We start from the raw sequence: 25,875 nt of genomic DNA on the forward strand, positions 1-25,875 counted from the left end.
TACTGATAGTGTTGACACCAAAATTACATTTTAAATGAGCAATTTACATCAACATTAACACCCAAGCATATGATTTTTCGGTTATTAATCACGTGCTTGTTATAGTAAGTTGCCACAACGAATCATTTCATCCGCTTCCTTGTTGACGTGCACCGATGCGTCGTGAAACACCGGCAACAGCACGTTCTTCATGGTACCAAAACTCCCCACTTAGTTTAAACACGCGGAAAAAAAGGTCGTAGTTTTCGAGAAATGTTAAGGAAAGTCGCAATATTTGTTATGGTAGACAGTGCATGAGCAAAACATAGTTTTGGGTTTTGAAGAAAAAATTAGCATGCTTAACGAGTAAGAGGACTTTCCTTGTAATGTGCAGATTGCCATATTGTGTATTTTTAAGATGGGCCTGACTGTCCTGTTGTTTGTAACCTGTTTGGTTTCAATATCAAAAGGTAAGCAAGTTCGTCTGTTATAAAATGTAAATTTGGTTTTCGGGAATCTTCCACTTTGTCCGACCCAAACATATATCACATGGTGACAATTGTCTTTCAACGGACAAAAGGGGCTGACGGTGCTATAGTTATACAAGCTTACACGCATGATGAGACACTTCAGAAAAATAGACACAGACAAGTTTAAAACTCAAGACGAGATTATGGTCCCTGCCAAAAAGGATGTGACCCCAGTCACGTTTCTATTGTTCTCCTGCCATTCGAATGGCTACTGATGGTTTTCTAGTTTCCACACATTATAGGCACGAATGAAACGATTTCGTAACATTATATTCGCTAAGAAAATATCATTAGTTTCAGTAGCCTCGCCCAAGTGCACATTACTTAGGCACAAAATTCAAAGACTGTTTTTACTTTTCCTGTTTCATGCCTGTTTATAAATCAACTAACCTACACAACTGCACTTTAAAACTTTTCAGGACAAACCTATCTCCGTTGCTACTATTGTAATGAGTTGCTTTTCACCGGCCAACAACATATTAACAATGATTGCTACAACAACCCTTCGAAACTGCAAAATGAGTCCTGTCGTCTTTTCTACACAACTCCTCGCTGCTATTCAAAGTTCGAGATTCAGGATGGTGAGACTAATTGCATTGGACCAACAGAAGTGCTTAATTAACGTATTTGGAAACACATTTCTTTTGTGTGTAAGATAATGACCTATAGTTGTCGAAAAAACTATGATTAATGAGGATACCGTAAATATGTCTGATTATATGTTATTCCCAGTAAAGATCAACCCATTACTTTCAATAAAGTTGTCTCAGTTAAAGCAGTCGAAATAGCCTATAGGTCTACTACGCATAGTTGGTTAGTGGTCGGATACTACACTTTTAGCAATACGTTATTTACTCAAATAAAAGCAAACCATCCATTTACTTGTTGGTGTTCCCAAACGAACTATATACTCTCCTCAATCCCAGGAACTGTGAGTAACGTTCAACGGGGATGTTACGATGCATCTACATCTACATCTACATCAGCACACACATGCTCGACAAGTTTTATGTCAGTACAAGTGGAAAAAACCACTTGTCGTGATGATTGTTCCACCGACAACTGCAACAACATTCCTACCAGTAAGTTCGTGATGTTGGTGTTTCTTTAACGATCGCTGTAAACCTGTTAACTGTAGGAGATCTTTTGTCTTGCGCGAACAGTTGCTCGCAAGACTTGAATCAAGGTTTTTGTGACTATTTCACTGGTTCTTGTAGCTGTTCCAAAGGCTTCACTGGAGTTGATTGTTCAATAGGTAAGTAATCGGATGAGACTTAAGTTAAAACGTTTTGCAAAATCGCCATCACGTAGTTACTCTTGGATTCTTTTGAAAGAAAAGCAATCTTACAACTACAGTTACAAGTAACAACTCCTTAAATGATGTAAGTTACACATTGCAGTTGTTCCAAATCCAGTGCTTAGAAGTTGCGTTCAGTGCAATGAGGAGACTGACCCGGGTTGCGCGACACAAACAGTTGGCAGCAAATGTTCTCAAAGCAGTGAGTTATACTGCTCTGCCACCCACACAACTCTTTTGGATCCAAGTACGATGGAAAACTCCTATTTGTTCTATCCACTGAAAACAGTTTTAGTGATGCAAAATGTTTGACCGCTAGGTGGAACCACTGTGCGGACAAGAATAGTGCGAGGTTGCACAACGGCTTTGAAATATAGGGATGCGTGTTTTTTCACAACTCCTCCTTACTCGCAATACAAATATTACACGGAGTACACATGTGTGAGCACTTGCGCCACAGACAACTGCAATACAGCAACACGTGAGATTTTGCAATATAATAGAAATATAAACATTGATCGTATTGCTTTATCATTCTTGCCCAGCGAATGGAATCATCAGCGGAACAGAGAAAAAGGCACTTTACTGCATCCAATGCACAGAAACAAGAGTTTCTGGTGGTTGCACTTATTCCAACACGCGTTCGCTTTGTCCAGCGACCGCCACCCATTGCTATTCGGTTGCAACTTACTACACCGCAACCAAGACTGATCTCACCTATATTGGAGGTAAATTACATATGACTAACCAACATTCATACATAAGAAAATTGCTGTGGTATATATATTACATAAATCATTTTGGTAATCTGGGTTTGATTATTTATTGACATCTATCAAGCAGAATGCCCAGTTAGCGGAGTTTTGTTTGCAGAGCCACCTGAATATCAATTTATTTCCGTGGTTCGTGGTTGTGGAACAAGTGCATTACCCAAGCAGTGCACCAGAAGCCAGCTGGGAACAACCAATGCTTATAAAACTGTGTGTCAAGAAAGCTGTCAAAGCGATGGATGCAACGATGGGTGGCGTAAGATTGATTTTATCTGGTATAAGTTGATTAAACGCGGCAATTTTTGAATCCGTAATACATTTGAAGCTGTGCAACGCAAGGTAGAGTTGTTAGAAACTAAATCCAACGCAAGATATATTAAAGCCTGAAAGTTCCTGCGTTTATTACAATTCAAAACTTCTTCGGCTATCATTTGGACCAGGGAAACCTAAACACATTAAGGAGACACCAGCTAAACCTTTATATATCTCTGTAGCAAACAGGCCAAAGTGCAGCAAGTGTTCGTCGTCAGGATCAAGTGGTTACGACTGGTGTTTACTTAGTCCTTCCATCCCAACCCAGTGTGCAAAACCATACGAGTCACATTGTTACTACGCTGATGTCGGAAAAACTGGTTCAATGACTGGTAAGACTTATTTGTTATTTCATTGTTCAAACTCATCGCATGTCGTCTGTCTTTTGGAGCATATTTCTCGTGGTTAAGTTATGAAGTGCTGCTTTACTGGCAACGATGGGTTGATCTTTGACATGGGAAACAGTTTATGAAACAAGATTTCTGGATGCAAACAAACGCATTGGATTAGGGGAATATAATGCAATGAACCCATACTAGTGGAAACACAAAGCCTAAAGTTTATACAGTTTATTCACCCACTTATAAATTACAAATTCAAATATTCATTCAATTTATTAACATTTAATTATTTAGTGATCGGGCGTAAATCCTGTTTTGTTTTTTTGGCCCAGCATCGATCAGCACAGGGTACCTACGTTATATCAAGCGAGGCTGCACTCATTTTGATCAGGGAAATGGCTGTTTGGGCAAATATGCGGGTCAAGCATTCATGACACAGTGTAACAAAACCTGCACAACTACCGGTTGTAACATGGGATTTGGAGATCCGACTGTTAACGTTTGATTGCTGACTACAAATGGTAAGGATATAGTTTTGTTGAAACAAATGCTACAAATGTAGAGTTTTGTTTTTTCCAGGTTTGCTTTCATACCGGACACAATAACAAGATGTTTTACTCTGTGTTGTCATCCATATAAGCGGAATAAAGACTTTGTTTGCTGGTTGCGCACAATCGTCCGTAAAACCGTTATACTGTAGTTTGTAGATAAAGTGCTGAGGTGTAGTTTATCACTAGAATGGTGCGTATATAGCGGCAAATATTTTCTACATACAAACAATAGAATATTTTGTGTACTATTTGAAGTCCTATCTTTCCCAATTTAGCCGAGTTTGTAATCGAAAATTTACAGCAACAAGGCACAAAACAGGTTTCTCCCAATCTTATTACACAAAATACGTCATTCTATAAAACGAAATTTTTCAACCAACAACGCCTGTCTAAAAAATTGCAAGAAATTTGGCGCTTGTGGAGAGTATCGTTTGGCTTGTTTTGGTTCAAAAAATGTTACAACAAAGATATTGAAATTGAAAACATTGCAATAAAGTATACAAGGAATAGTTTTGATAGATGAAGTTGAGAGTGGCTTTACGAATTGGCCGATATCCAACCAAGAACAAACCAGGAAATTGTTGCAACAATCAGGACCATCAGTAGACTGTCGTTAGTAAACAATTCACTTTAAATTGTTCAATTCTAAAGCAAATAATTTTTAATTTGCCTGAATTCGCACCCACGTGGGAAGGACAAACAAAGGGTTATCGAGTCAGGCGCCCATATTCCTGGAATCTTATAAATTGTACATAATGCGACAAACACTGATGTATTGTTCTTGTTTACTGTAAAAGCAAGATAGTACATAGGTTTAAGTTATAAAGAACTGTTAAATAAAAGCTTAATAATTTTTTAATGTATAATAAAAGCCAAATAATTGTTTTGCTGTACAAAGTGTTACTTACTGTGGATATGCAATAAAATGCCGGATACATGTCAAATTCTGGCAGGCCTAAATTTGTCGACCGCTATAAAAATAGTATTATATATTCGTGTTTATATTCGAGCACTTTAAAATGTACACAACATTATAGTACTGCCACATTTCAATACTTCTGAATTTCCTTACAATGATGTTTGTATGTAATTACATGATAATTTTTTTTTGTCTTGTTTGGAACATCTCAGAACAATTGAAGCAACAAACTAGCGAAACACAGTCAAGAGACTGCAATGAGTTTTGGAAAACTGAGGTTTGGAAATATGCTGTCAGTTTTTATAAATTAAACTCATTGTTTTAAAAGAAATACCACAACGGCTTGCTGGCACCAAAATGCATAAAATCTATAGAATAACAACAAAATACAAGCATTCGGTCTATTAATTACGTGCTTGTTATTGAAGGTTGTCACAACGAATCGTTTCATCCGCTTCCTTGATGACGTGTACTGATGCGCCATGAAACACCGGCAACAGCACGTTCTTCATGCCACCAAAACTCCCCACTTCGTTTAAACGCGCGTGAAAATGTTCATAGTGTTAAAGCAAGTGGGGAGTCACAATACGACACAAGTGAAAAGTTTAAGGGTTTTGAAATGTCAAAAAGCTTGATTGATATAAAATCGTATTGCCAGGTCGTATAGGAGATTTGAATACTGTGTGTTTGGGAGGAAAGGATGAGGTTGTGTCTGCTGCTGCTAACAAGCTTCGATGTCATACCAAGAGGTAAGCACGTTGAAATACGCAAAACACAAAAAATGCATATTTTGTGATATAATGTATTGACCAACATGCTTGTGTTTTCTAAGTTTTACTTTGTGCAAACTATACCTATTTCCAATGCGGGGGGCATTTTTTTTCTAATCAAATGTGTCAGACCTAAGACAAGAAACTACTTCAAGCTGTATGTTACAACACACTCGATACCAAAATGCACAAATTTGTTAAACAAAGAAGGGAAATAGTATGGGATTGAGCTATAGTGGATATGACTTCATACACGCTTCCTAACGTCCTGTTGTCGTTCGATTTGCAACTTGTTATTTTCCAGCCACCACATGACAAAAGTGCTTTTGATGATGATTTTAGAAATCTGGTTGACGCAAGAGTGGCAAATTTGAACAAATTAGTTTACCAATAACCTGAACATGCGCACAGACCAATGAATTTTAAAATTAACTAACATTTACAGCACGAGATTGTTTTCAACTTTGTATACGTTAATATATTGATATTCCTACAGAAGTATTTTATGCTTTCCAGGACAAGCGAAACTTTTTTGTTACTACTGTGATCAGTTGTATTTTAATGGCGAATCATACAGTAGCATTGATTGCTACAGCAACACTACGAATCTCCCGTATTTAGCCTGTCCGGTGCATTTCAAAACTCCACGCTGCTTTTCACAATTCGGGCTACATGACGGTAAGATTAATCACATTTCAGCATAAGTTACCTTATTTAAAATGGTAGCATATATCATTTTTCAGGCATTAGAACATTGAGGGATAAGTTTTTCGTACTTAACATACAGCCTGGCGCTATTACCATATCATATTGTACGTTTACATTGTCACAGTGCTATAAAATATTTTATTTCGAACAAAAGACACATTTCAAGCATATAAGCACACAGACCGTTTAGACGTCACTCACAATTTCGAAACCAATACGACATGAAACAAAAAGCCATTCGTCTAGTGATGTGTCATCTCTATCAAAAACTCCTTTTTCCCTCACCGCAGGAACCGTGACTAATGTTCAACGAAATTGCTATGATGCGTCTACATCAGCACCAGCATCGGGTCGCACATGTTCAACAAGGTATGTGTCAGTACGAGGGGAAGATACCACTTGTCGATATGATTGTTCCACCGACAACTGCAACAACATCCCAACTAGTAAGTTCGTGATGTTGGTGTTTCTTAACAATTGCTGTAAACCTGTTAACTGTAGGAGATCTTTTGTCTTGCGCGAACAGTTGCTCGCAAAACTTGAACCAAGGTTTTTGTGATTATTTCACTGGTTCTTGTAGCTGTTCCAAAGGCTTCACTGGAGTTGATTGTTCAATAGGTAAGTTGTTATGTGCTTGGCAACTTAAGCAACAAATGTTGAGGAATTTTTGAGCTCATTTTGCCGAAACAATTGTACACAAATGTATATCTGAAAATTATTTACTGAAATTTAACATTTTGCAGTTGTTTCAAAAGTGGCGCTTAGAAGTTGCGTTCAGTGCAATGAGGAGACTGACCAGGGTTGCAGGACACAAACAGTTGGCAGCAAATGCTCTCAAATCCATGAGAAATATTGCTCTGCCTCACAAACAACTCTTATGTATCCAAGTACGATAAAAACTCTTGATATATTTCTTAAAATAATAACAAGTTACAAAACTTTGGCCGCTAGATGACACCACTGTACGGACAAGAGTGGTGCGTGGCTGCGCTATATGGTTGAAAAATAGAGACGAGTGCTTTTTTTCCACCCCTCCTTACTCTCGATACAAACTTCATACGGAGTACACGTGTGTGAGCAATTGTGCCACTGATAACTGCAACACAGCAACACGTGAGCTCTGTTATAAAACAGGAATTATACAGAAATCGCTTAAAAATGACCATTTTCGCAGCGAACGGAGTGATTGCTGGAATAGAGAAAAGGGCACTTTACTGCATCGAATGCACAGAAACAAGAGACTATGGTGGTTGCGCCTTTAAAACACGTCGCTCACTGTGTCCAGTGACCGCCACCCATTGCTACTCGGTTGTAACTTACTACACCTCAACCAAGAATGATCTAAGCTACAACGGTGGTAAACTTCAGACTAATAAGTATATTAGTGAACGTGTATGAATAAAAAATGGAAAATTTTATGTCCAGTATATTCAATTAAATCAAACAAAACAGGAAACACTTTAGGTTTGAGTTAGTAAGTCGTACACGAGGGATTTTCATTACTCAAGTTTCACCAAATTTTCTTCGCAGAGCCACCTGAGTATTACTTTATTTCATTGGTTCGAGGTTGTAGAACAACTGCATTGCCCAAGCAGTGCAGCATAACCCAGCTGGGTACAACCAGTGCCTACAAAACTGTGTGCCAGGAAAGCTGCCAAAGCGATGGATGCAATGATGGGTGGCGTAAGACTAATTTACATTTTCTCCTTATCATTACATATGTGTAGTATACTAAATGCACAAGCTTTGGTGCAAAATACTTGGAGTTAATGAGTCTGAATAGGAAAGCCGAAGCTAATATGTTATTGATAATATTATGTAATCGTTTCGAACTCTTACTGGGTTGATCATCAGCACTAGAATGAACTGCATGCACAAGCTTTTTTGCTTACTTTTCCCAACTATGTCACAGAAAGTGTCTTTAAAACATATTTCAAATAAGTAGATCCACCAAAGGTGTATTTGTAGTTAAATGTTATGTTATTTGTGCAATTGATCAACAGCACAGTTAAATTCCAAAGAATCTTTCCTTCCGTACAATTAAACGTAGATTATTATTTACCCTAATTTCACCTGTTTTTTTTAACTTGTCTTCATCCGGGTACAATTAAAGTTGAATTTGTGAAGTGTTTTTCCTCTCATGGTTCGTTTTGCTCACTTTATATATCTTGTTTACACGCACTGTTTCGACCTGTCAGGTCTCATCAGTGCAGCTGTTGATGTGGCACTGTGATAGCTGGTAGACTAGCAGGCACACAGATTTCCACTTTGTGGTACCTTTCGGTCAATCGTCGATATGTTGGGTACCAAACTAGGTACCAATCAACAGGCCGAAACAGTGCGTGTATACACCCTATCTGCAGCTCTCATTGATTATTATGGCTCTTTTGCGCATATAATATCTTGTTTGTTATGCAAAATCTGCACAATTACATAACTGTTTATATATCTATTCCAACAAAAAAAATCCAACAAGTTTTTATTTTAAGCACTACTTATAGAAGTACGGAAAAACTACATTAGCCTATATGCTCTTTCCGACAGAAAAGTATCTGCCAATCATAATTCACATTCAAAACTCAAACATTTGTACCTTTACAGCAAACAGGCCAAAGTGCGTCAGGTGTTCGTCGTCAGGATCATCAAGTGGTTACGACTCGTGTTTACTTAGTCCTTCCATCCCAATCCAGTGTGCATATCCATACGAGTCACATTGTTACTACACTGATGTCGGAAAAACTGGTTCAATCACTGGTAACACAAATCGTTTGTTATTTAACAGTCTAACCAGCGTTATTTACAACTTTTACATATAATGTATTGGTCGATCAGACAAAATAGGAACCATTTTTTCTACCGTCTGGAAAAAATATTGCAGTAGAATTTGTGAACAATTAAATAAACAGTGAACTATAGTCTGGTGGTTCGGTTTGTTTTATAAACACTAGTGACGAGAGAAGTTCAATTTTTGTCAAAACTTTATTTTACAATTTTGCTCAAGTTAATTTTCTTTTAGGTCCTGCGTCAAATCAAACCGGATATTCACGATATATCTACCGAGGCTGTACTCATTTTGATAAAGGAAATGGCTGTTTGGACAAATACGCGGGTCTAGCGTCTATGACTCAATGTAACAAAACCTGCACCACTACTGGTTGTAACATAGGGTATGGTGAACCAGCACTAGTGCCTCAAATTGCTTACTCCAAATATGGTAAGCCCAATTATTTGTTTGGCTGCTACAAATGGGTTTGACTGACTATCATTAGTTCCTGCGGATGTTTAGTCTTGTTACGGCGGACTTTCTCAATCGCATGTTTTTCCGAGCACGAGAAATGCTTTCACTTAAGTTCACACAGAAATAAACCTCTGTCAAATCAAAAATAGTGGCCCATAGTTTTCGTTTTTGTTAAATTTGCCCTAATTTCCTGCGAATTCTTTTTTTGGGGCTATTTTCGATAGTTTTTTGGCGGGAGAATAAATTCTATAATGTACCAAAATACTCAGCGCTTCAAGTTTGTGTAAAATCTCCAAAATAAGTTTAGTTGTAAAAATTCGTTTGAAAAACGCCGCCCACACCAACCGATTGTCAGGACCAGTCAAAACAGCAGTCAACAACTCATATAACCCCCACTGTACTGAAGAAAATAAAACTGGAAACATTAACACCCGTTTTCAACGATATGATGGCAAATAGGCCATTAGAGAGACTATTGTAACTAATATAAAATCGGCTCAAAGCCATCGTTCTTACATGTAAAAGTGTAGTATTGGCAAGCAAATCCATTTTCCCAAAACTGTGGAGTTTCTGCGTTGTAGAAAAAGTCAAATTACAAAATGGCTTTTAATATGTTTTTAGGTTTCAGCAATTGCAGAGGTCTCCTCCAGGTCATGATAAGAATCTCAATGGCTCTATTCGTCGGATTTTGGTTATAATCAATTTTGGAGTTGCATTTTAATGGTCTTACTGTCAACAATGCAAATACATAAGCATTGCATGGCACCTTTGCCAGTGTTCCCGAAATGCTATAGTGTAAACAGAGTTTAAAAGACCTAAGGTTGCAGATATATATTTCTTTTAGCTTTTTGTTAACATTTCAGCATTTATATTGTTTTTCATAATCTACAGCAACAGAGAATACAAAGCTATTCAGGGAATTTTTATGTAGAAAATGTTCGTATCGAGGGTATGCGTGGTTACGCACAACAGGGGTTGCTTGCACGCAAAGTTAAATTCTGCAAGGTCACAGCGGGTTGCAGTGTGTTTCCACTAAATATTATACGTTCACTGTCCATGTTGTTTTGCAAATATATGCCAAATATATAAATTGGGTATTATTATGCAGAGTATATATACTTTATTTTGAACTGTTACATATAGGGCTTAACTCAGCACATGTTGAATTAGCTCAATGCGGCTGGAGTGTGATAGGTTGACTAACTGCTGTCGAACTGAATGGCATCGTCTACTGCGCAAACAAATGACCAACAACAAAAACCTTTTGCGTAAAATATTACTTCTTGCTGATCAAAATAATTATGAAAGGTTTGCATTTGTTTTGATAGATTGTATTTTGTTGCGACAATTAGTTTCAATTAAAACACGTCAGTGGAATAAATTATATCGTCGCCATTATTTTTTATTCACAGATATTGCAAATTCATTAAAATAATGAGAGCGATTTTCTACGAATAATCAAGATGTTTTATATATTTTTATGTTAAAAGCCGATTTGTTTGAATCCGAAATTCTACTGTGCGACGGTGGCTCGGACAATGAATACGAAGAGTGTTGAAATAGATAAAACTGTGAAACTTGTGGCCGGTCTGCTTGATCCTCCCATTCCTGTTGACACATGATGTAAAACAGTTACACGTGATGTAAAAATCTCCATTTCGTTTTCATGAGGATCAGTATCAAAATGATTCTCAGCCCATCTAAGGTGCTTTTAGTTTGTGGATTTCATAAAATGTTTAAGTTTGTTTGCCGTAGAATGCTAGTTTTAATATTTTGGTAATGTGCACCGACTTAACAATAGATCAAAGTTTACAAAAACAAAACTCTTCGTACCATGGTTACATTCGTCAGTGGTACAAGTTTTGTTGCATTGCTGAAAGGTGACACCTTGGTAACCTCAGTGCACGAGGAGCCGATGTCTATGGCCGAACAATCTCTCATCATGGTGCGTGAATAACCACGTCTGTTGTCGGCAAGGTCGGCTGAAAACATGAAAGCAACTGAATAAGCAGTTTTATTAAATGGCTGCAAAGCTAGTAAGAATTAGAAAAAGAACCCTAAATTTACTTAGTCTAAAAGAATTTCTTTTTATAAAACAAAATAGATTGCACAGTTAGCTGACTTTGCAGCCAAAGTATTTAAACCATCTGCTGGATCAAAGTCACTTTTTCCAGGCAAGCCGGAAAGAGATGAAAAAATCACGCCTTATGTTAGTATTTTTGTGTTAACTTTCCACAGTCCATGCTTTTACATGTTAGTTTTCCTTTCTCTCCTGTATCTGTATACACACAGTATTGATGGTTGGCTTGGCCACATTTTGTAGCACTCCTAGGATTGAAAAGACAATCGTCTGAACCAGCTGCTACCGACGCAGTATGGCTGGCGCATCGCAAACATTTGGGTCTGTTGGCTGTAAACATAATACTAGTGTTAGACTAAATTGTACAATACCAGTGTTTATTTAGTTATGTCTTTTTGATTAGGCACTCAGTTATATGAAGTTTGACACCTGAGATAAAATTTCAATAGTCCAAAGAACCATCCAAAATAACTCACAAAGACGGATTGACGATCAGCGTCAGTGCCATCTTTTATTTCAAAAATCTCTCAAAAATATTATATTTGCCATAACGTTATCGTCAGTTTTGGTGCTTGAATGACATTTTTCTTTTAATCCAAAGAACTATTATTTCAATAAACTCTGACCTTTTTTCGACAAGTACTGTAATTTTTTTTCCATAAACAGATGCAGCACTAAATTACTACTGAAGGTTGCGCATAATCGATCGTTTCAGTACCAAATTTCTTGCATGATGCAAATTTACTATTTCCGAGTTCTTTTATTTTTTCAAATCGGCAACTTACGCCAGCCATCGTTACATCTGTCAGTTTGACAAGTTTCTTCACAAGCTGTTTCCACTCCATTCGATGAAGGGTAAGTTGTGTCTGTACATCTGGGCGTCAATGATTTGTTGGTGCAACCTCTCTCGATAGAAATTAACTGGTAGCCTTTACCTTAAATAAATGTCCGATAAAATACGTCTGCCAATCGTAGGATTTGGTTTTAATTTGTGACACACCGGGTGATATTGTGCGGTAAGTAGCTCTGGAAAGGCAAAGTCCTTGATCCGTTGGACATCTTCTAGGAGATCCGGTGCACGAGGATCCAATGTTGTTGCATTCATAACAAACCAGCGAGGGACCGGAACCATCCGCTATTAAAAAAATTTCTGTAAACGGTTCTGGGCCCAGCTATAACGAACTGCACCAAAATTTAAAGGCATCTGACTCATTGATGAGTGAAATAAAAGTAGTTTATTGTAACAAATTAACTTGTGCAAGGATTCATCTAAATGTGTAAAAGCAAGATTACAAAGCAATGCGAAACCTTACGTGTGTTTGTGTTACAACCGCTTGTGGCACAGGTGGTGGTGCACGTGTGTTCAACATAATGGTCCAAGCGAGAATCGGCAGGTGATGAAAACGTGCATTCGTCCTTTGATGTTGTGTCGCTTGTACACCCACGAGAAATAACCGTTTGAACCAAGGTTCCATCTGATACGTTCATTAATAAGCAAACTTCTAAGTGAGAGCAACAAAAAGAATTAAAAAACTTACTTGGACCGTATAAACGCGTGTGACTTGTAAAGCAATGTGTTTGGTCTGAACTAGAGCAGTTTGTGGCTTGTAAGTTTCCAGAGCACGTTGTTTCTGTTGCGTCGCTGCACTGAATACACTGTTGGACTTGGTCGATTGGTGCTAAAATGATATACAGGAAAAGTCAAACAGATCAGTACAATTCACCAGAATACACAAGACCCATAATATCTGCCCCTACCAATTTCACATCTGCTTCCTGTATAATCCTTCGGGCAAACACATTTTCTCTGCAAGTAATCACAAAAACCAAAACCACAACCCGAGGCCGGACAATCTACGAAGTTTTCTGAAACAGAAAGCGCATGGTAAAAAATTCTTTTCGGAACAAATATTGGAAAGTACACAATATTTATAGTAAATATTACACAAATTTGCAAAAATTCCCATAAGCTGGTTTATTATTCTTAAGCTTACGTGTTGTTTGATTGTTGCAAAGGTCTGATGTACAGGAATACATGCACGTGGTCGTTTCAACATTTTCAAAGCTGGTGGAACACTGACGGGTTTGAGGTGAAGTACCAGACTCACAACCGCGATTAACGTCTATCACCAGACCTAGAAACAAAAAATTACCAAAAAGTCAATATAACGAACACTTGCCTCACATCATAATAAATAAGTATTTGGTTGTCGTTAATATTTTTGTCAAACCAGCTTTGGGCCAAAACAAAAAAAAATTAAAATACAATTTATAATATCTTTGATCATTCCCACTTGGTCACAAGTCATTGAGTTACCATCATTTATTGTAAAGGTTGTGAAGCAATATCCTGGATTTGCAGCACTCCCACATGGTAATGTTGCTGTGCTGATTGATTGGTTGTTGTAGCAAGCATCGTTTGGCGAGTCGTAGTAGGTATAATCACTACATCTGTAGCAAGTAATCTGACCTTAAATATGTTAAAATAAAGGATTAAAACAAGTTACTGCTGCAGCAATTTTAAAATCAATCAAACCTTGAAAGAACCTATGGATTTTGTGGTTAAATTTTAGGCGAACCAAAACTACATACAGTCTTTTTACTGTTATATGAGTAAAAATACCTCTTAACATGCAACAAAGTATGGTACAATATTCATACCCTACAATAACATTTTGGTAGCTTACCTTTTGTCGATGCAACGGTCACAACTAAAAGCAACAAAACTTTCATATTACCTATAGTGTTGGGTCACCCTAAAACATGAAATTATTTTCTGATTCGCTTACATTACCTTTTCTTTTTAAAGCAGGTTCAAACTTTTTTCAATGGGAGCCAATTTTATTCAGATGAACAAGAACCGGGCCAGCGTTTTTACCAAAGTCTGTATACAACACAATTAACACTTTGTCTGATTACGGTGGTGGAGAACCCCCACTTATATATGCGAGGGTCGCATGGCAAGTTGCACGCTTGCTTACCAGTGTACCTTAACCAATATAGCCCGCGAAGAAGCGTCTGGCCTGATTTTTTAGATCTCGCTCCGACTTGCCAGGAAAAGTGGCCGATCCAGATTGTATGCAATGCCAATAAACTTTATATAACACAATTGGAAACCACAGCCACGGGTCGCACTTCCTACATCTCTGAAATATGCATTTGAAGTATAGCCTACAGAACATCTGAAAATATATATGTGTTTTACATTTGGAAACAACCCAAAATAAATAATACGGCAACGTGACACCAATTTTTGCTCGGCTCAATGGGTCGTGACTAAAGGTTCTCTGGCAGCTGCGGGCGAGAACGTTCCTTTCATCTTCATTGCTTTGAAATGTTATGAAGTCCGTTACCCTACCAACGGTTGTATTTACGACTATCAAGGTAATATATCTCAGTGCTAGACAAATGGTCAAATTTTTTTTATGTAAGAGGTGGCTTTGCTTGTTGTACAATTGTGAAGCCTTGTTTGGTAAAACTGCCCTGGAGCAGAAACGAAAGAAATTCTTTTTGGAACACTAAATGGTCGTATACACGAAAGCAAATTTACTTATCGCTTCTCCATACTCCTTTGAAATCGTTTTATTGCGAATTTAATTGCTGCATACACATTAATATAGAAGGCAAAAGGTCGATTCATAGAAGCCAGAAGGTCGACAACCTGTTATTTGCTTTTTCTCTTTTTCCTCTTAAAAAATTTTCCTCTTAAAATAGAATCTCTTTGTTTAAACTGATACGCGTCGACATTGCAAACGAAAAATAACGCTAAAATAACGAGGCAAAAGGCTTTGTCAATTTCTACCGCAAGTACTAAAGCAGGTTTAAAACATTGATATCTAAAGCCTTTGGTTGCGATTCAATGGTTATTAACTGTATGTTAAAAACTACATCTAATATTTTATTGAACGTGAAAACAATACAACGAAAGCAAGACTGCTATTACTGGAAATCTAACATATACTACACATATTTGACTGGTCATGGATTCCTGACTCATTGTATATTCTGGTTGAGTGTGTTTCACTATACTATATAATACAAACCCTTGGTTTACAGGAATCAAATTCACTAAATAGCAAACAATGACGGTTCTTGGCAGTCTCTCACACAATAAATTACAGTTCGTTGTCAAATGGGAAACGTGGCTAGTTACAACGTGGCACGTATTTACTCAAGTGCACGGAGATGTGGAACGTGCTTTGTTTAATATAAGAAAGCACGCCGATTTGGAGCAGTTTTACAACGTTTTTTTAGGATTGTTAGTCAGGTCAGGTAGTACATTGGTGGCTGGTGTTGTTGAAACTCTGGTTGAACAAGTACCAACAGGCGGGTTATGTGAAAAGATTAATGATAAAGGAGACTTCGCATTTTCTTTTCCATTTGGTCAACAGTATAGTCTATCTTCATAAGCCACAAGCTATTTGCCAATGACATATAGGATATCTATGCCAAGACGATACAGTTGTGTTGGTTGGCTGCAAAGAAAAAAGCTTAGTTTAAGAAAGATATCAAAAAGGAATGTTTCAGCTGCAAAATACACGTGCTTATGAATAGAAAAGGAAAAAAGATATCGTGCGGTACGACAAGCGGGAATAACAAAATGTTGATGTATTGGACATCTGATGAATTCTGGATTGCTGAAGACATTGTCGGCTGATGTCCAAAGTGAATACAGATAACAAGACAACACACGATTTGTTGCAGTCAGTTTCTGCAAAAAGATGCACAGAAAATAACTCTGATTAATTTTATCACCAAAAAATTTAGTTTTTAAGTTGCACACATAGAAAAAATTGAACATATTAACTATCAATGTGCGTGTTCTGAATTAAAATTTATGTCTAAATTATGTTCTAAATTAAAAAAAAAATTTTTACGTCTTTAAAATGTTTATTTAGCCAACACACGGGTCTATGAAATTTGGCCTGACTACTGCTCCAAGACGACAAAAGAGAGCTTAAATTATATCGTGAACCTTGACCTTGCACCCAAAGTGCAGTAAAAAATGCACTCAAAAAATTTTTTTTCATTAAAGCTAGCATATCGCTCTTTCCATCTACTACTCATGTGTGAACGTGTTGCAACCATTTATGACGCAAGCTCCTATGCATGTGTGTTCCACGTATCGTATCAGTGTGGGATTGGCCAGTGTTGAAAACGTGCATTCTCTACATTGTGTCAGTCGTACAGCCGCGAGTATGACCGTTTATACCAACGCTCCATCTATTACATACATTTGAAAACCTGGTTATAGCCACGTATCAAGTCTACCTTTGAAAAGAAGGAACAACCCGCGAGACGCGCGGTAAAATCATGAATATGGTATAGAATATCTATCGGTCTGTGTGGCGTCGTAAAGACGACGATAATCGCCGCAAGGGTGCCCAAGGACTGGCTGATCGGCGCACAATGCCCAAATCCAGCATCTTTAAAAACTCGGCTTTAGCCAACACTCTTTTCAGGCGAGAGAAACTCGGCTTTTTTTAGGTGACTCGGCAATGTACAGGTCGGCCATCAGTTACAATGTGGTGCTGAATACCGTGCTGAGGCAAGGAATCACACAATCGAGGTGTTTTTACCTTTGGAAACTTCTCCAGCAATTTTTCGCAGGGCAAAGCACGGAACTGAGAGTGCGGAGTTGTGGCGGTTCGTGTAGAGACATTTTCAAGGGGTAGCTCTCGAACACCTCTGAGTGAACAAGACGTTTTCTGTTAACGTCGACAAGCAGGCGATTAGCGCGGAGAAAGTTAGCACCGAGTAGTGGGCGTGAGCCGAAATTAAACACCAGAGGGGATGTAGTTGAACAATTCTGTAGCCGTAAGATGCTATGGAGCTTCCATCGGCGGCCTTGAGAACGGGACCCTTGGGCATGATGCTACGTTTGAATCCAGTAGGGGAAAGTGCGCTGACTTTAGCACCAGTCTCAACCAAAAACTTTGCGGCCGGGAACTTTGTCCCAAAGGAAGAACAGGCAAAAAGAGTCGCCGGTTTCCCCAGCCATTACAGGCAACCAGTGTTGCTGTTTCGCTGATAAGAGCACGGTGGGCAGCATTGGCGCGCGTCTGCTCTAAAGCGCCTGTGATAAAAGCACATGCTTCGCAGTGCGGAGACTGACCAGGGTTGCGCGACACGAACAGTTGGCAGCAAATGTTCTCAAATCCATGAGAAATATTGCTCTTCCTCACAAACAACTCTTATGTATCCAAGTACGATAAAAACTCTTGATAAATTTCCTAAAATATAACATAGTATAAACTTTGGCCGCTAGATGACACAACTGTGCGGACCAGAGTAGTGCGTGGCTGCGCTATATGGTTGAAAAATAGAGACGAGTGCTTTTTTTCCACCCTCCTTACTCTCGCAGAAAATGATAAATGATAAAAAAGTCGTCTGTCTGTTTTAAGTTTTTACGACATATATATTTCGCCTGTCTGTGCAGGCATCATCGGTATCGCTAAAAAACAACACAACAACGGAGTTAACCAACAGTAATGCAAATGTAAAAATACCTTACAAACTGACAATCAGATTTCACGATTAGGTAGGGTGCGACTGAACTGTCGGCTTTGGCTTGTTTGTGGGGACGCTCGATAAAACATAAAATAAAAGAAAAAAGGGAGAACACAACAAGCTGCAAACGATAGCGGTAAAAAATGACGGCGGTGATCTGGCTCTACGTCATTGATAAGCTTGTCACAATGACAACACAGTTGGTGGACACTTCAAAGGTAAGCGGAAGTAAAAACAAAACCGACACTTACATTGTATTAGGCAATATAAGGGGGTTGATGTTAATTTTTGCCTTGATTTTGTGAAACCATTTGTTTTCACATATATCCAATAAATGCACTGGGGGCTGTTCTACGAAGACGACTTTGAAGCATTTTGCCATGTCAACATGTCGGTTCTGCTTGTGTTGTGCGTGGTAATGGTGGAGCAACGCAGCTCGGTCGGTATTTCCGTTGTCTTTTCCCGTTTTCCAAACAGCTCGATGTCCATTCCATCGAGTGGAAAACTTGTTTTTCGTTTGGCCAACGTATTGGTCACCACATAAAAGGCGGGTAGCTATATAAATGCCATAGTTTCGACATGTCAATGTCTGACGGAGTGGAATTGGCCCACTGGGTGTTAATAACTGGTTGGTACTTACAACCTTTGATGTGTGGTTGCCGAAATTCCAACAGAGGGCGCAATGGCCACAAGGCTGTGACAGTCCTGTTTTGTTCGGGTTTTGATCGTCACAATGAGCTCCTTACTCTCGATACAAACTTCATACGGAGTACACGTGTGTGAGCAATTGTTTTACCGATAACTGCAACACAGCAACACGTAAACAGGAATTATGCAGAAATCGCTTAAAAATGACCATTTTTCGCAGCAAACGGAGTGATTGCTGGAATAGAGAAAAGGGCACTTTACTGCATCGAATGCACAGAAACAAGAGACTATGGTGGTTGCGCCTTTAAAACACGACGCTCTCTGTGTCCGGTGACCGCCACCCATTGCTACTCGGTTGTAACTTACTACACCTCAACCAAGAATGATCTAAGCTACAACGGTGGTAAACTGCAGACCAATAACTATATTAGTGAACTTGTATTTATAAAAAAGGGAAATTTTAAGTCTAGTATATTCAATTAAACAAAACAGGAAACATCGCAGAAGTAACGCCATGCTTTCGCATAGCAAGGCAGGATCGCCCCACTGCGCAGGCCCTTTATATTTGGCGATCACAGCTCTAATATTCTGATCATAAGGTTCACAGGCTTCACAGCCAAGGCATTGCAGCCAAGCTGGATCAGCCACTTTTCCCGACAAGTCGGAGCGAGATCTAAAAATCAAGTTCCCGCGGTGAGGTTTGAACTCACGACCCTGGGCGCCCAACGCTCTACCAACTGAGCTACAGGAGCTCAGTGGCTTCACGGGGTATATTGTGGCCAAGGTACACTGGTGTGTTCTCAATCGCGTGTTTTTTTCGCGCACGACAAATGCTTTCACTTAAGTTCACACAGAAATAAACCTCTGTCAAACCTAAAATAGTGGCCTGTAGTTGTAGAGTTTCGTTTTTAGTTTAATTTGCCCTAATTACCTGTAAATTCTTTTTTGGGACTATTTTCGATAGTTTTTTGGCGGGAGAAACCCGTTTTCAACGATATGGTGGCAAATAGGCCATTTGGGAGACTATTGTAACTGATACAAAATCGGCTCAAAGCCATCGTCCGTACATGTAAAAGTGTAGTATTGGCAAGCGAATCCATTTTTCCAATACTGTGGAGTTTCTGCGTTGTAGAAAAGGTCAAATTTCCCGATCACAAAATGGCTTTTAATATGTTTTTAGGTTTAAGCAATTGCAGAGGTCTCCTCCAGATCATGATAAGAATCTCAATGGCTCTATTCGTCGGATTTTGGTTATAATCAATTTTGGAGTTGCATTTTAATGGTCTTACTGTCAACAATGCAAATACATAAGTATTGTATGGCTTCTTTGCCAGTGCTCCTGAAATGCTATATTGTAAACAGAGTTTAAAAGACCTAAGGTTGCAGATATATATTTCTATTAGCTTTTTGTTAACATTTTAGCATGTATATTGTTTTTCATAATCTACAGCAACAGAGAATGCAAAGCTATTCAGCGGAATTTTTATGTGGAAAATGTTCGTTTCGAGGGTATGTGTGGTTACGCACAACAGGGGTTGCTTGCACGCAAAGTTAAATTCTGCAAGGTCTTAGCGGGTCGCAGTGTGTTTCCACTAGATATTACGTTCACTGTCCATGTTGTTGTGAAAATATATGCCAAATGTATAAATTGGGTATTATTTTACAGAGTATATATAATTTATTTTGAACTGTTACATATAGGCCTTAACTTAGCACACGTTGAATTAGCTTTATGGGGCTGGAGTGTGATAGGTTGCCTAACTGCTGTCGAACTGGATGGCATCGTTTACTGCGCAAACAAATGACCAATAACAAAAACGTTTTGCGTAAAATATTACTTTTTCAAAATAATTATGAAAGATTTGCATTTGTTTTGATAGATTGTATTTTGTTGCGACAATTAGTTTCAATTACAACACGTCAGTCGAATAAATTATATCGTCGCCATTATTTTTCAATTACAGATATTGCAAATTCATTAAAAATAATGAGAGCAATTTTCTACGAATAATCAAGATGTTTTATATATATTAATGTTAAAAGCCGATTTGTTTAAATCCGGAATTCTACTGTGAAACTGTGGTTCGGACGATGGGTACGAAGAGTGTTGAAATAGATAAAACTGTGAAACTAGAGGCCGGTCTGCTTGATCCTCCCATTCCTGTTGACACATGTTGTAATATAGTTACACGTGATGTAAAAATCTCCATTTCGTTTTGTTGAGGATCAGTATCAAAATGATTCTCAGCCCATCTAAGGTGCTTTTGGTTTGTGGATTTCGTAAAATGTTATAGTTTATATACTGTAGAATGCTAGTTTTAGGATTTCGGTTATGTGCTCCGACTTAACAATAGATTAAAGTCTTCAAAAACTCTTCGCACCATGGTTGCAATCGTCAGTGGTACAAGTTTTGTTGCATTGCTGAAAGGTGACGCCACCCTTGGTAAACTCAGTGCACGTGGAGCCGATGTCTGTGGCCGAACAATCTCTCACCATGGTGCGTGAATAACCACGTCTGTTGTCGGTAAGGTCGGCTGAAAACATGAAAGCAACTGAATAAGCAGTTGTAGGAATTAGAAAAAAAACAATTTGTTCTTTTTTGGAGAAGAATTTACTTTTATAAAACAATTATACAGGCTGCACATTTAGCTGGCTGTGCAGCTAAAGTATTTAGGCTATCTGCTGGATCAAAGTCAGTTTTTTCAGACAAGCCGGACAGAGATGTAAAAAACCAAGCCTGATGTTAGTATTTTTGTGTTATTTTTCCATAGTCCCTGTTTTTACATGTTAGCTTTCCTTTCTCTCCTGTATCTGTATACACACAGTATTGATGGTTGGCTTGGCCACATTTTGTAGCACTCCTAGGATTGAAAAGACATTCGTCTGAAGCATCTGCTACCGACGCAGGATGGCTATCGCATCGAAAGCATCTGGGTCTGTTGGCTGTAAACATAATACTAGTGTTGGACTGTACAATACCAATGTTTATTTAGTTATGTCTTCTTGATGCTCAGTTATATGAAGTTTGAAACCTGAGATGAAATTTCAATAGTCAAAAGAACTATCCAAAATACCTCACAAAGACGGATTGACGATCAGCGTCAGTGTAATCTTTTATTTTAAATTTCTAATAAAAATATTAGTTTCGCCATAACGTCATCGTCAGTTTTTGTGCTTGAACAACATTTTTCTCTTAATCCAAAGAACTATTATTTTAAATAATTTAATTTTTATTTCCATAAACAGCTGCAACACTAAATTACTAAATGAAGGTTGCGCAATCGTTTCAATACCAAATTTCTTGCATGACGCAAGTTTTCTATATTTGAGATCCTTAATTAACTATTTAAGTAAAAAAATAATAACTATTTAAGTGAAGGAAATTTTCAAATCGCCAACTTACGCCAGCCATCGTTACATCTGTCAGTTTGACAAGTTTCTTCACAAGTGGTTACCACTCCATTCGATGAAGGGTAAGTTGTGTCTGTACATCTGGGCGTCAATGATTTGTTAGTGCATCGTCTCTCGATAGAAATTAACTGGTAGCCTTTACCTAAACAAATGTCCGATAAAATACGTCTGCCAATCGTAGGATTTAGTTTTAATGTGTGACACACCGGGGGATATTGTGCGGTAAGTAGCTCTGGAAAGGCAAAGTCCTTGATCCGTTGGACATCTTCTAGGAGGACACGAGGTTCCAATTTTGCATTCATAACAAACCAGCGAGGGACCGGAACCGTCCGCTATTAAAAAAAATTCTGTAAACGGTTCTGGGCCCAGCTATAACGAACTGCACCAAAACTCAAAGGCATCTGACTCATTGATGAGTGAAATAAAAGTAGTGTATTGTAACAAAATAACTTGTGCAAGGAATCATCTAAATGTGGAAAAGCAAGATTACAACGCAATGCGAAACCTTACGTGTGTTTGTGTTACAACCGCTTGTGGCACAGGTGGTGGTGCACGTGTGTTCAACATAATGGTCCAAGCGAGAATCGGCAGGTGATGAAAACGTGCATTCGTCCTTTGATGTTGTGTCGCTTGTACACCCACGAGAAATAACCGTTTGAACCAAGGTTCCATCTGATACGTTCATTAATAAGCAAACTTCTAAGTGAGAGCAACAAAAAGAATTAAAAAACTTACTTGGACCGTATAAACGCGTGTGACTTGTAGAGCAATGTGTTTGGTCTGAACTAGAGCAGTTTGTGGCTTGTAAGTTTCCAGAGCACGTTGTTTCTGTTGCGTCGCTGCACTGAATACACTGTTGGACTTGGTCGATTGGTTCTAAAATGATATACAGGAAAAGTCAAACAGATCAGTACAATTCACCAGAATACACAAGACCCATGATATCTGCACCTACCAATTTCACATCTGCTCCCGCTATAATCGTACAGACAAACACATTTTCCCTGCAAGTAATCACAAAAACCAAAACCACAACCCGAGGCCGGACAATCTACGAAGTTTTCTGAAACAGAAAGCGCATGGTAAAAAATCTTTTCGGAACAAATATTGGAAAGTACACAATATTTATAGTAAATATTACTCAAATTTGCAAAAATTCTCATAAGCTGGTTTATTATTCTTAAGCTTACGTGTTGTTTGATTGTTGCAAAGGTCTGATGTACAGGAATACATGCACGTGGTCGTTTCAACATTTTCAAAGCTGGTGGAACACTGACGGGTTTGAGGTGAAGTACCAGACTTACAACCGCGATCAACGTATACCACCAGACCTATAGAAACAAAACAATGACTAAAAAATCATTATAACGAACACTTGCCTCGCATCATAATAAATAAGTATTTTGTTGTCGTTAATATTTTTGTCAAACCAGCTATGGGCCAAAAAATTCAATTAAATTAAAATACAATTTATAATATCTTTGATCATCCCCACTTGGTCACAAGGCATTGACTTACCATCATTTATTGTAAAGGTTGTGAAGCAATATCCTGGAGTTGTAGCATCTCGACATGTTAGTGTACTGGTTGATTGGTTGTTGTAGCAAGCATCGTTTGGCGAGTCATAGTAATTATTATCACTACAACTGTAGCAAGTAATCTGACCTTAAATATGTTAAAATAAAGGATAAAACTAATTACTTCTGCAGTTGTAAAATCAATCAAACCTTGAAAGAACCTATGGATTTTGTGGTTAAATTTAGGCGAACCAAAACTACATACAGTCTTTTTACTGTTATATAAGTATAAATATATCTTAACATGCAACAAAGTATGGAACAATATTCATACCCTACAATAACATTTTGGTAGCTTACCTTTTGTCGATGCAACGGTCACAACTAAAAGCAACAAAACTTTCATATTACCTATAGTGTTGGGTCACCCTAAAACATGAAATTATTTTCTGATTCGCTTACATTACCTTTTCTTGTTAAAGCAGGTTCAAACTTTTTTCAATGGGAGACAATTTTATTCAGATGAACAAGAACCGGGCCAGCGTTTTTACCAAAGTCTGTATGCAACACAATTAACACTTTGTCTGATTACGGTGGTGGAGAACCCCCACTTACATATGCGAAGGTCGCATGGCAAGTTGTGTGCTTGCTTACCAGTGTACCTTAACCAGTATAGCCCGCGAAGCGTCTGGCCTGATATTTTAGATCTCGCTCCGACTTGCCAGGAAAAGTGGCCGATCCAGATTGGTTGCAATGCCAATAAACTTTATATAACACAATTGAAAACCACAGCCACGGGTCGCTCTTCGTACATCTCTGAAATATGCATTTGGAGTATACAGAATATCTTCACTGCACATGACTGTAGTGTGTGTAGCCGAATGGTACAAAAATATATCAACCATCCCATTTACTAAACCACCTTTCTTTGCAACATCCTATCTTTCTGTGGCGAGAGATCAATCTCGGGCAAAGAATACATGCTCACAAAATCAATTATTAAGCCTATACGGTTAAAAAAATATGCAAATATGACACAATCCCTTACATCATTATGCTGATGCGGAAACATATATATTGTGCTCAGTTAAACTGTGAAAATATACATATGTTTTACATTTGGAAACAACCCAAAATAAATAATACGGCAACGTGACACCAATTTTTGCTCGGCTCAATGGGTCGTGACTAAAGGTTCTCTGGCAGCAGCGGGCGAGAACGTTCCTTTCATCTTGATGACCTTGAATTTTTACAAAGTCAGCCACCCTTCCAACGGTCGTTTTTACGACTATCAAGGTTATATATCTCAGGACCAGACAAATCGTTAAAAATTTTCATGTAAGATATATTTTTGGAACACTCAATGGTCGCACACACGAAAGCAAATTTACTTATCGCGTCTCCACTCTAGCTTGAATTTGTTTTGTTGCGAAATTGATTGCTGCGTACACATTGATAGACGCCAGAGCAAGAAAGTGTTTAAACAAAATGTGTGCTAAGACATGTCAAACGTTCATTGTGACTGTTTCGTTGTTCAAACCAAAAACAAGCGTGTTTAGTTTTCTCATGTGAACGTTCCTGTTTTTCGTTACAGTGCAAGTGACATGGAAAATTAACCTTTTCAAAAACACGACTTAGGAGGACACAAGCAAACCGATGTTGGTGAAGCATCGCTATTTTGCCCTCTCCATGTTCGATATTACTACTAAGTTATTTTTTTAGAAATGTTAAAAACATCAGATTAGGTCACCGCAAGGGTGAGGTTAAAGTTCACACCTAAAATGACGTCATGTGATGTCACTGAATGAAGAAATGTACTTTCCACTTCTTATTGCATTACAGGGTACGCACGCAAACACAAGCTTACTTCAGGTGTAAAACAGTGCTTCACATTTTCACGTGATCTTTTAGGTTAGTTACTAGTAGTATTAAAACGTGAATATATCATAATGATTAGTCATTATCCTCATTGTTGTTGACGGGTTTGTGGGTATTACAAGGGTATTCAGAACCCTTTCAATAATAATTAAATCATTTCATGTATTTTATAAATCGCACACCACCTTTAGAAACAATTACTGTAGTATTATGCAAGAACAACCCCGTGCAGAATATTTGGTTAACAGGAGCTCAATGTTCAAGAGCTTCAGTACTTTCAGGCAATATTGACACAAGTTCTTGTTATCTGTTAACGTTGGAAGGTAATTTTTGCTACATCCCTTGAAGGGCAGTCAAAATGAAACAACGTATACTCTCTGTGTACATTTACTCATGCTTAAGGGTTTTATTTGCGT

General features: G+C 38.2%; 3 protein-coding genes across 3 annotated transcripts; 2 read left to right on the forward strand and 1 right to left on the reverse strand.

Annotated features, from left to right (window-relative positions):
• The first annotated feature begins 380 nt into the window (after positions 1 to 380).
• Positions 381 to 3,894, forward strand: LOC145914220 (uncharacterized). The gene is made up of 11 exons (XM_083002012.1): positions 381 to 449; positions 929 to 1,090; positions 1,436 to 1,591; positions 1,648 to 1,764; positions 1,910 to 2,053; positions 2,126 to 2,287; positions 2,352 to 2,534; positions 2,680 to 2,832; positions 3,071 to 3,220; positions 3,562 to 3,750; positions 3,809 to 3,894. The coding sequence occupies exons 1-10, from the start codon at positions 398 to 400 to the stop codon at positions 3,732 to 3,734; spliced, it is 1,452 nt and encodes a 483-aa protein (XP_082858138.1). The 5' UTR covers positions 381 to 397; the 3' UTR covers positions 3,735 to 3,750; positions 3,809 to 3,894.
• Positions 3,895 to 5,357: 1,463 nt separating this feature from the next.
• On the forward strand, positions 5,358 to 10,152 carry LOC145914128 (uncharacterized). The gene is made up of 11 exons (XM_083001909.1): positions 5,358 to 5,448; positions 5,986 to 6,147; positions 6,468 to 6,623; positions 6,679 to 6,795; positions 6,921 to 7,064; positions 7,129 to 7,290; positions 7,352 to 7,534; positions 7,708 to 7,860; positions 8,779 to 8,931; positions 9,194 to 9,391; positions 10,037 to 10,152. The coding sequence occupies exons 1-11, from the start codon at positions 5,400 to 5,402 to the stop codon at positions 10,111 to 10,113; spliced, it is 1,554 nt and encodes a 517-aa protein (XP_082858035.1). The 5' UTR covers positions 5,358 to 5,399; the 3' UTR covers positions 10,114 to 10,152.
• A 10,567-nt stretch (positions 10,153 to 20,719) lies between these two features.
• On the reverse strand, positions 20,720 to 23,987 carry LOC145914520 (uncharacterized). Its single transcript, XM_083002340.1, has 10 exons — positions 23,942 to 23,987; positions 23,583 to 23,729; positions 23,255 to 23,395; positions 23,020 to 23,127; positions 22,800 to 22,940; positions 22,575 to 22,736; positions 22,057 to 22,206; positions 21,438 to 21,596; positions 21,035 to 21,187; positions 20,720 to 20,814 (listed from the first exon to the last, which is right to left on the reverse strand). Exons 1-10 carry the CDS (start codon positions 23,985 to 23,987, stop codon positions 20,720 to 20,722), a joined length of 1,302 nt encoding a protein of 433 aa, XP_082858466.1.
• Positions 23,988 to 25,875: the final 1,888 nt, after the last annotated feature.

The sequence above is a fragment of the Ascidia mentula genome, chromosome 9, assembly GCF_947561715.1.
Source record: "Ascidia mentula chromosome 9, kaAscMent1.1, whole genome shotgun sequence".
Lineage (NCBI taxonomy): Eukaryota > Metazoa > Chordata > Ascidiacea > Phlebobranchia > Ascidiidae > Ascidia > Ascidia mentula.

Coding starts and splice junctions, on each gene's coding strand:
- LOC145914520 (XM_083002340.1), bottom strand. CDS start 23,987: ATGAAAGTTTTGTTGCTTTTAGTTGTGACCGTTGCATCGACAAAAG. Junction 23,128..23,254: donor TTGCAACAATCAAACAACAC/GTAAGCTTAAGA, acceptor TTTCTGTTTCAG/AAAACTTCGTAGATTGTCCG. Junction 22,941..23,019: donor CGGGAGCAGATGTGAAATTG/GTAGGTGCAGAT, acceptor ATATCATTTTAG/AACCAATCGACCAAGTCCAA.
- LOC145914128 (XM_083001909.1), top strand. CDS start 5,400: ATGAGGTTGTGTCTGCTGCTGCTAACAAGCTTCGATGTCATACCAAGA. Junction 7,291..7,351: donor TAACTGCAACACAGCAACAC/GTGAGCTCTGTT, acceptor CCATTTTCGCAG/CGAACGGAGTGATTGCTGGA. Junction 7,535..7,707: donor TGATCTAAGCTACAACGGTG/GTAAACTTCAGA, acceptor TTTTCTTCGCAG/AGCCACCTGAGTATTACTTT.
- LOC145914220 (XM_083002012.1), top strand. CDS start 398: ATGGGCCTGACTGTCCTGTTGTTTGTAACCTGTTTGGTTTCAATATCA. Junction 2,535..2,679: donor TGATCTCACCTATATTGGAG/GTAAATTACATA, acceptor TTTTGTTTGCAG/AGCCACCTGAATATCAATTT. Junction 2,833..3,070: donor TGGATGCAACGATGGGTGGC/GTAAGATTGATT, acceptor ATATCTCTGTAG/CAAACAGGCCAAAGTGCAGC.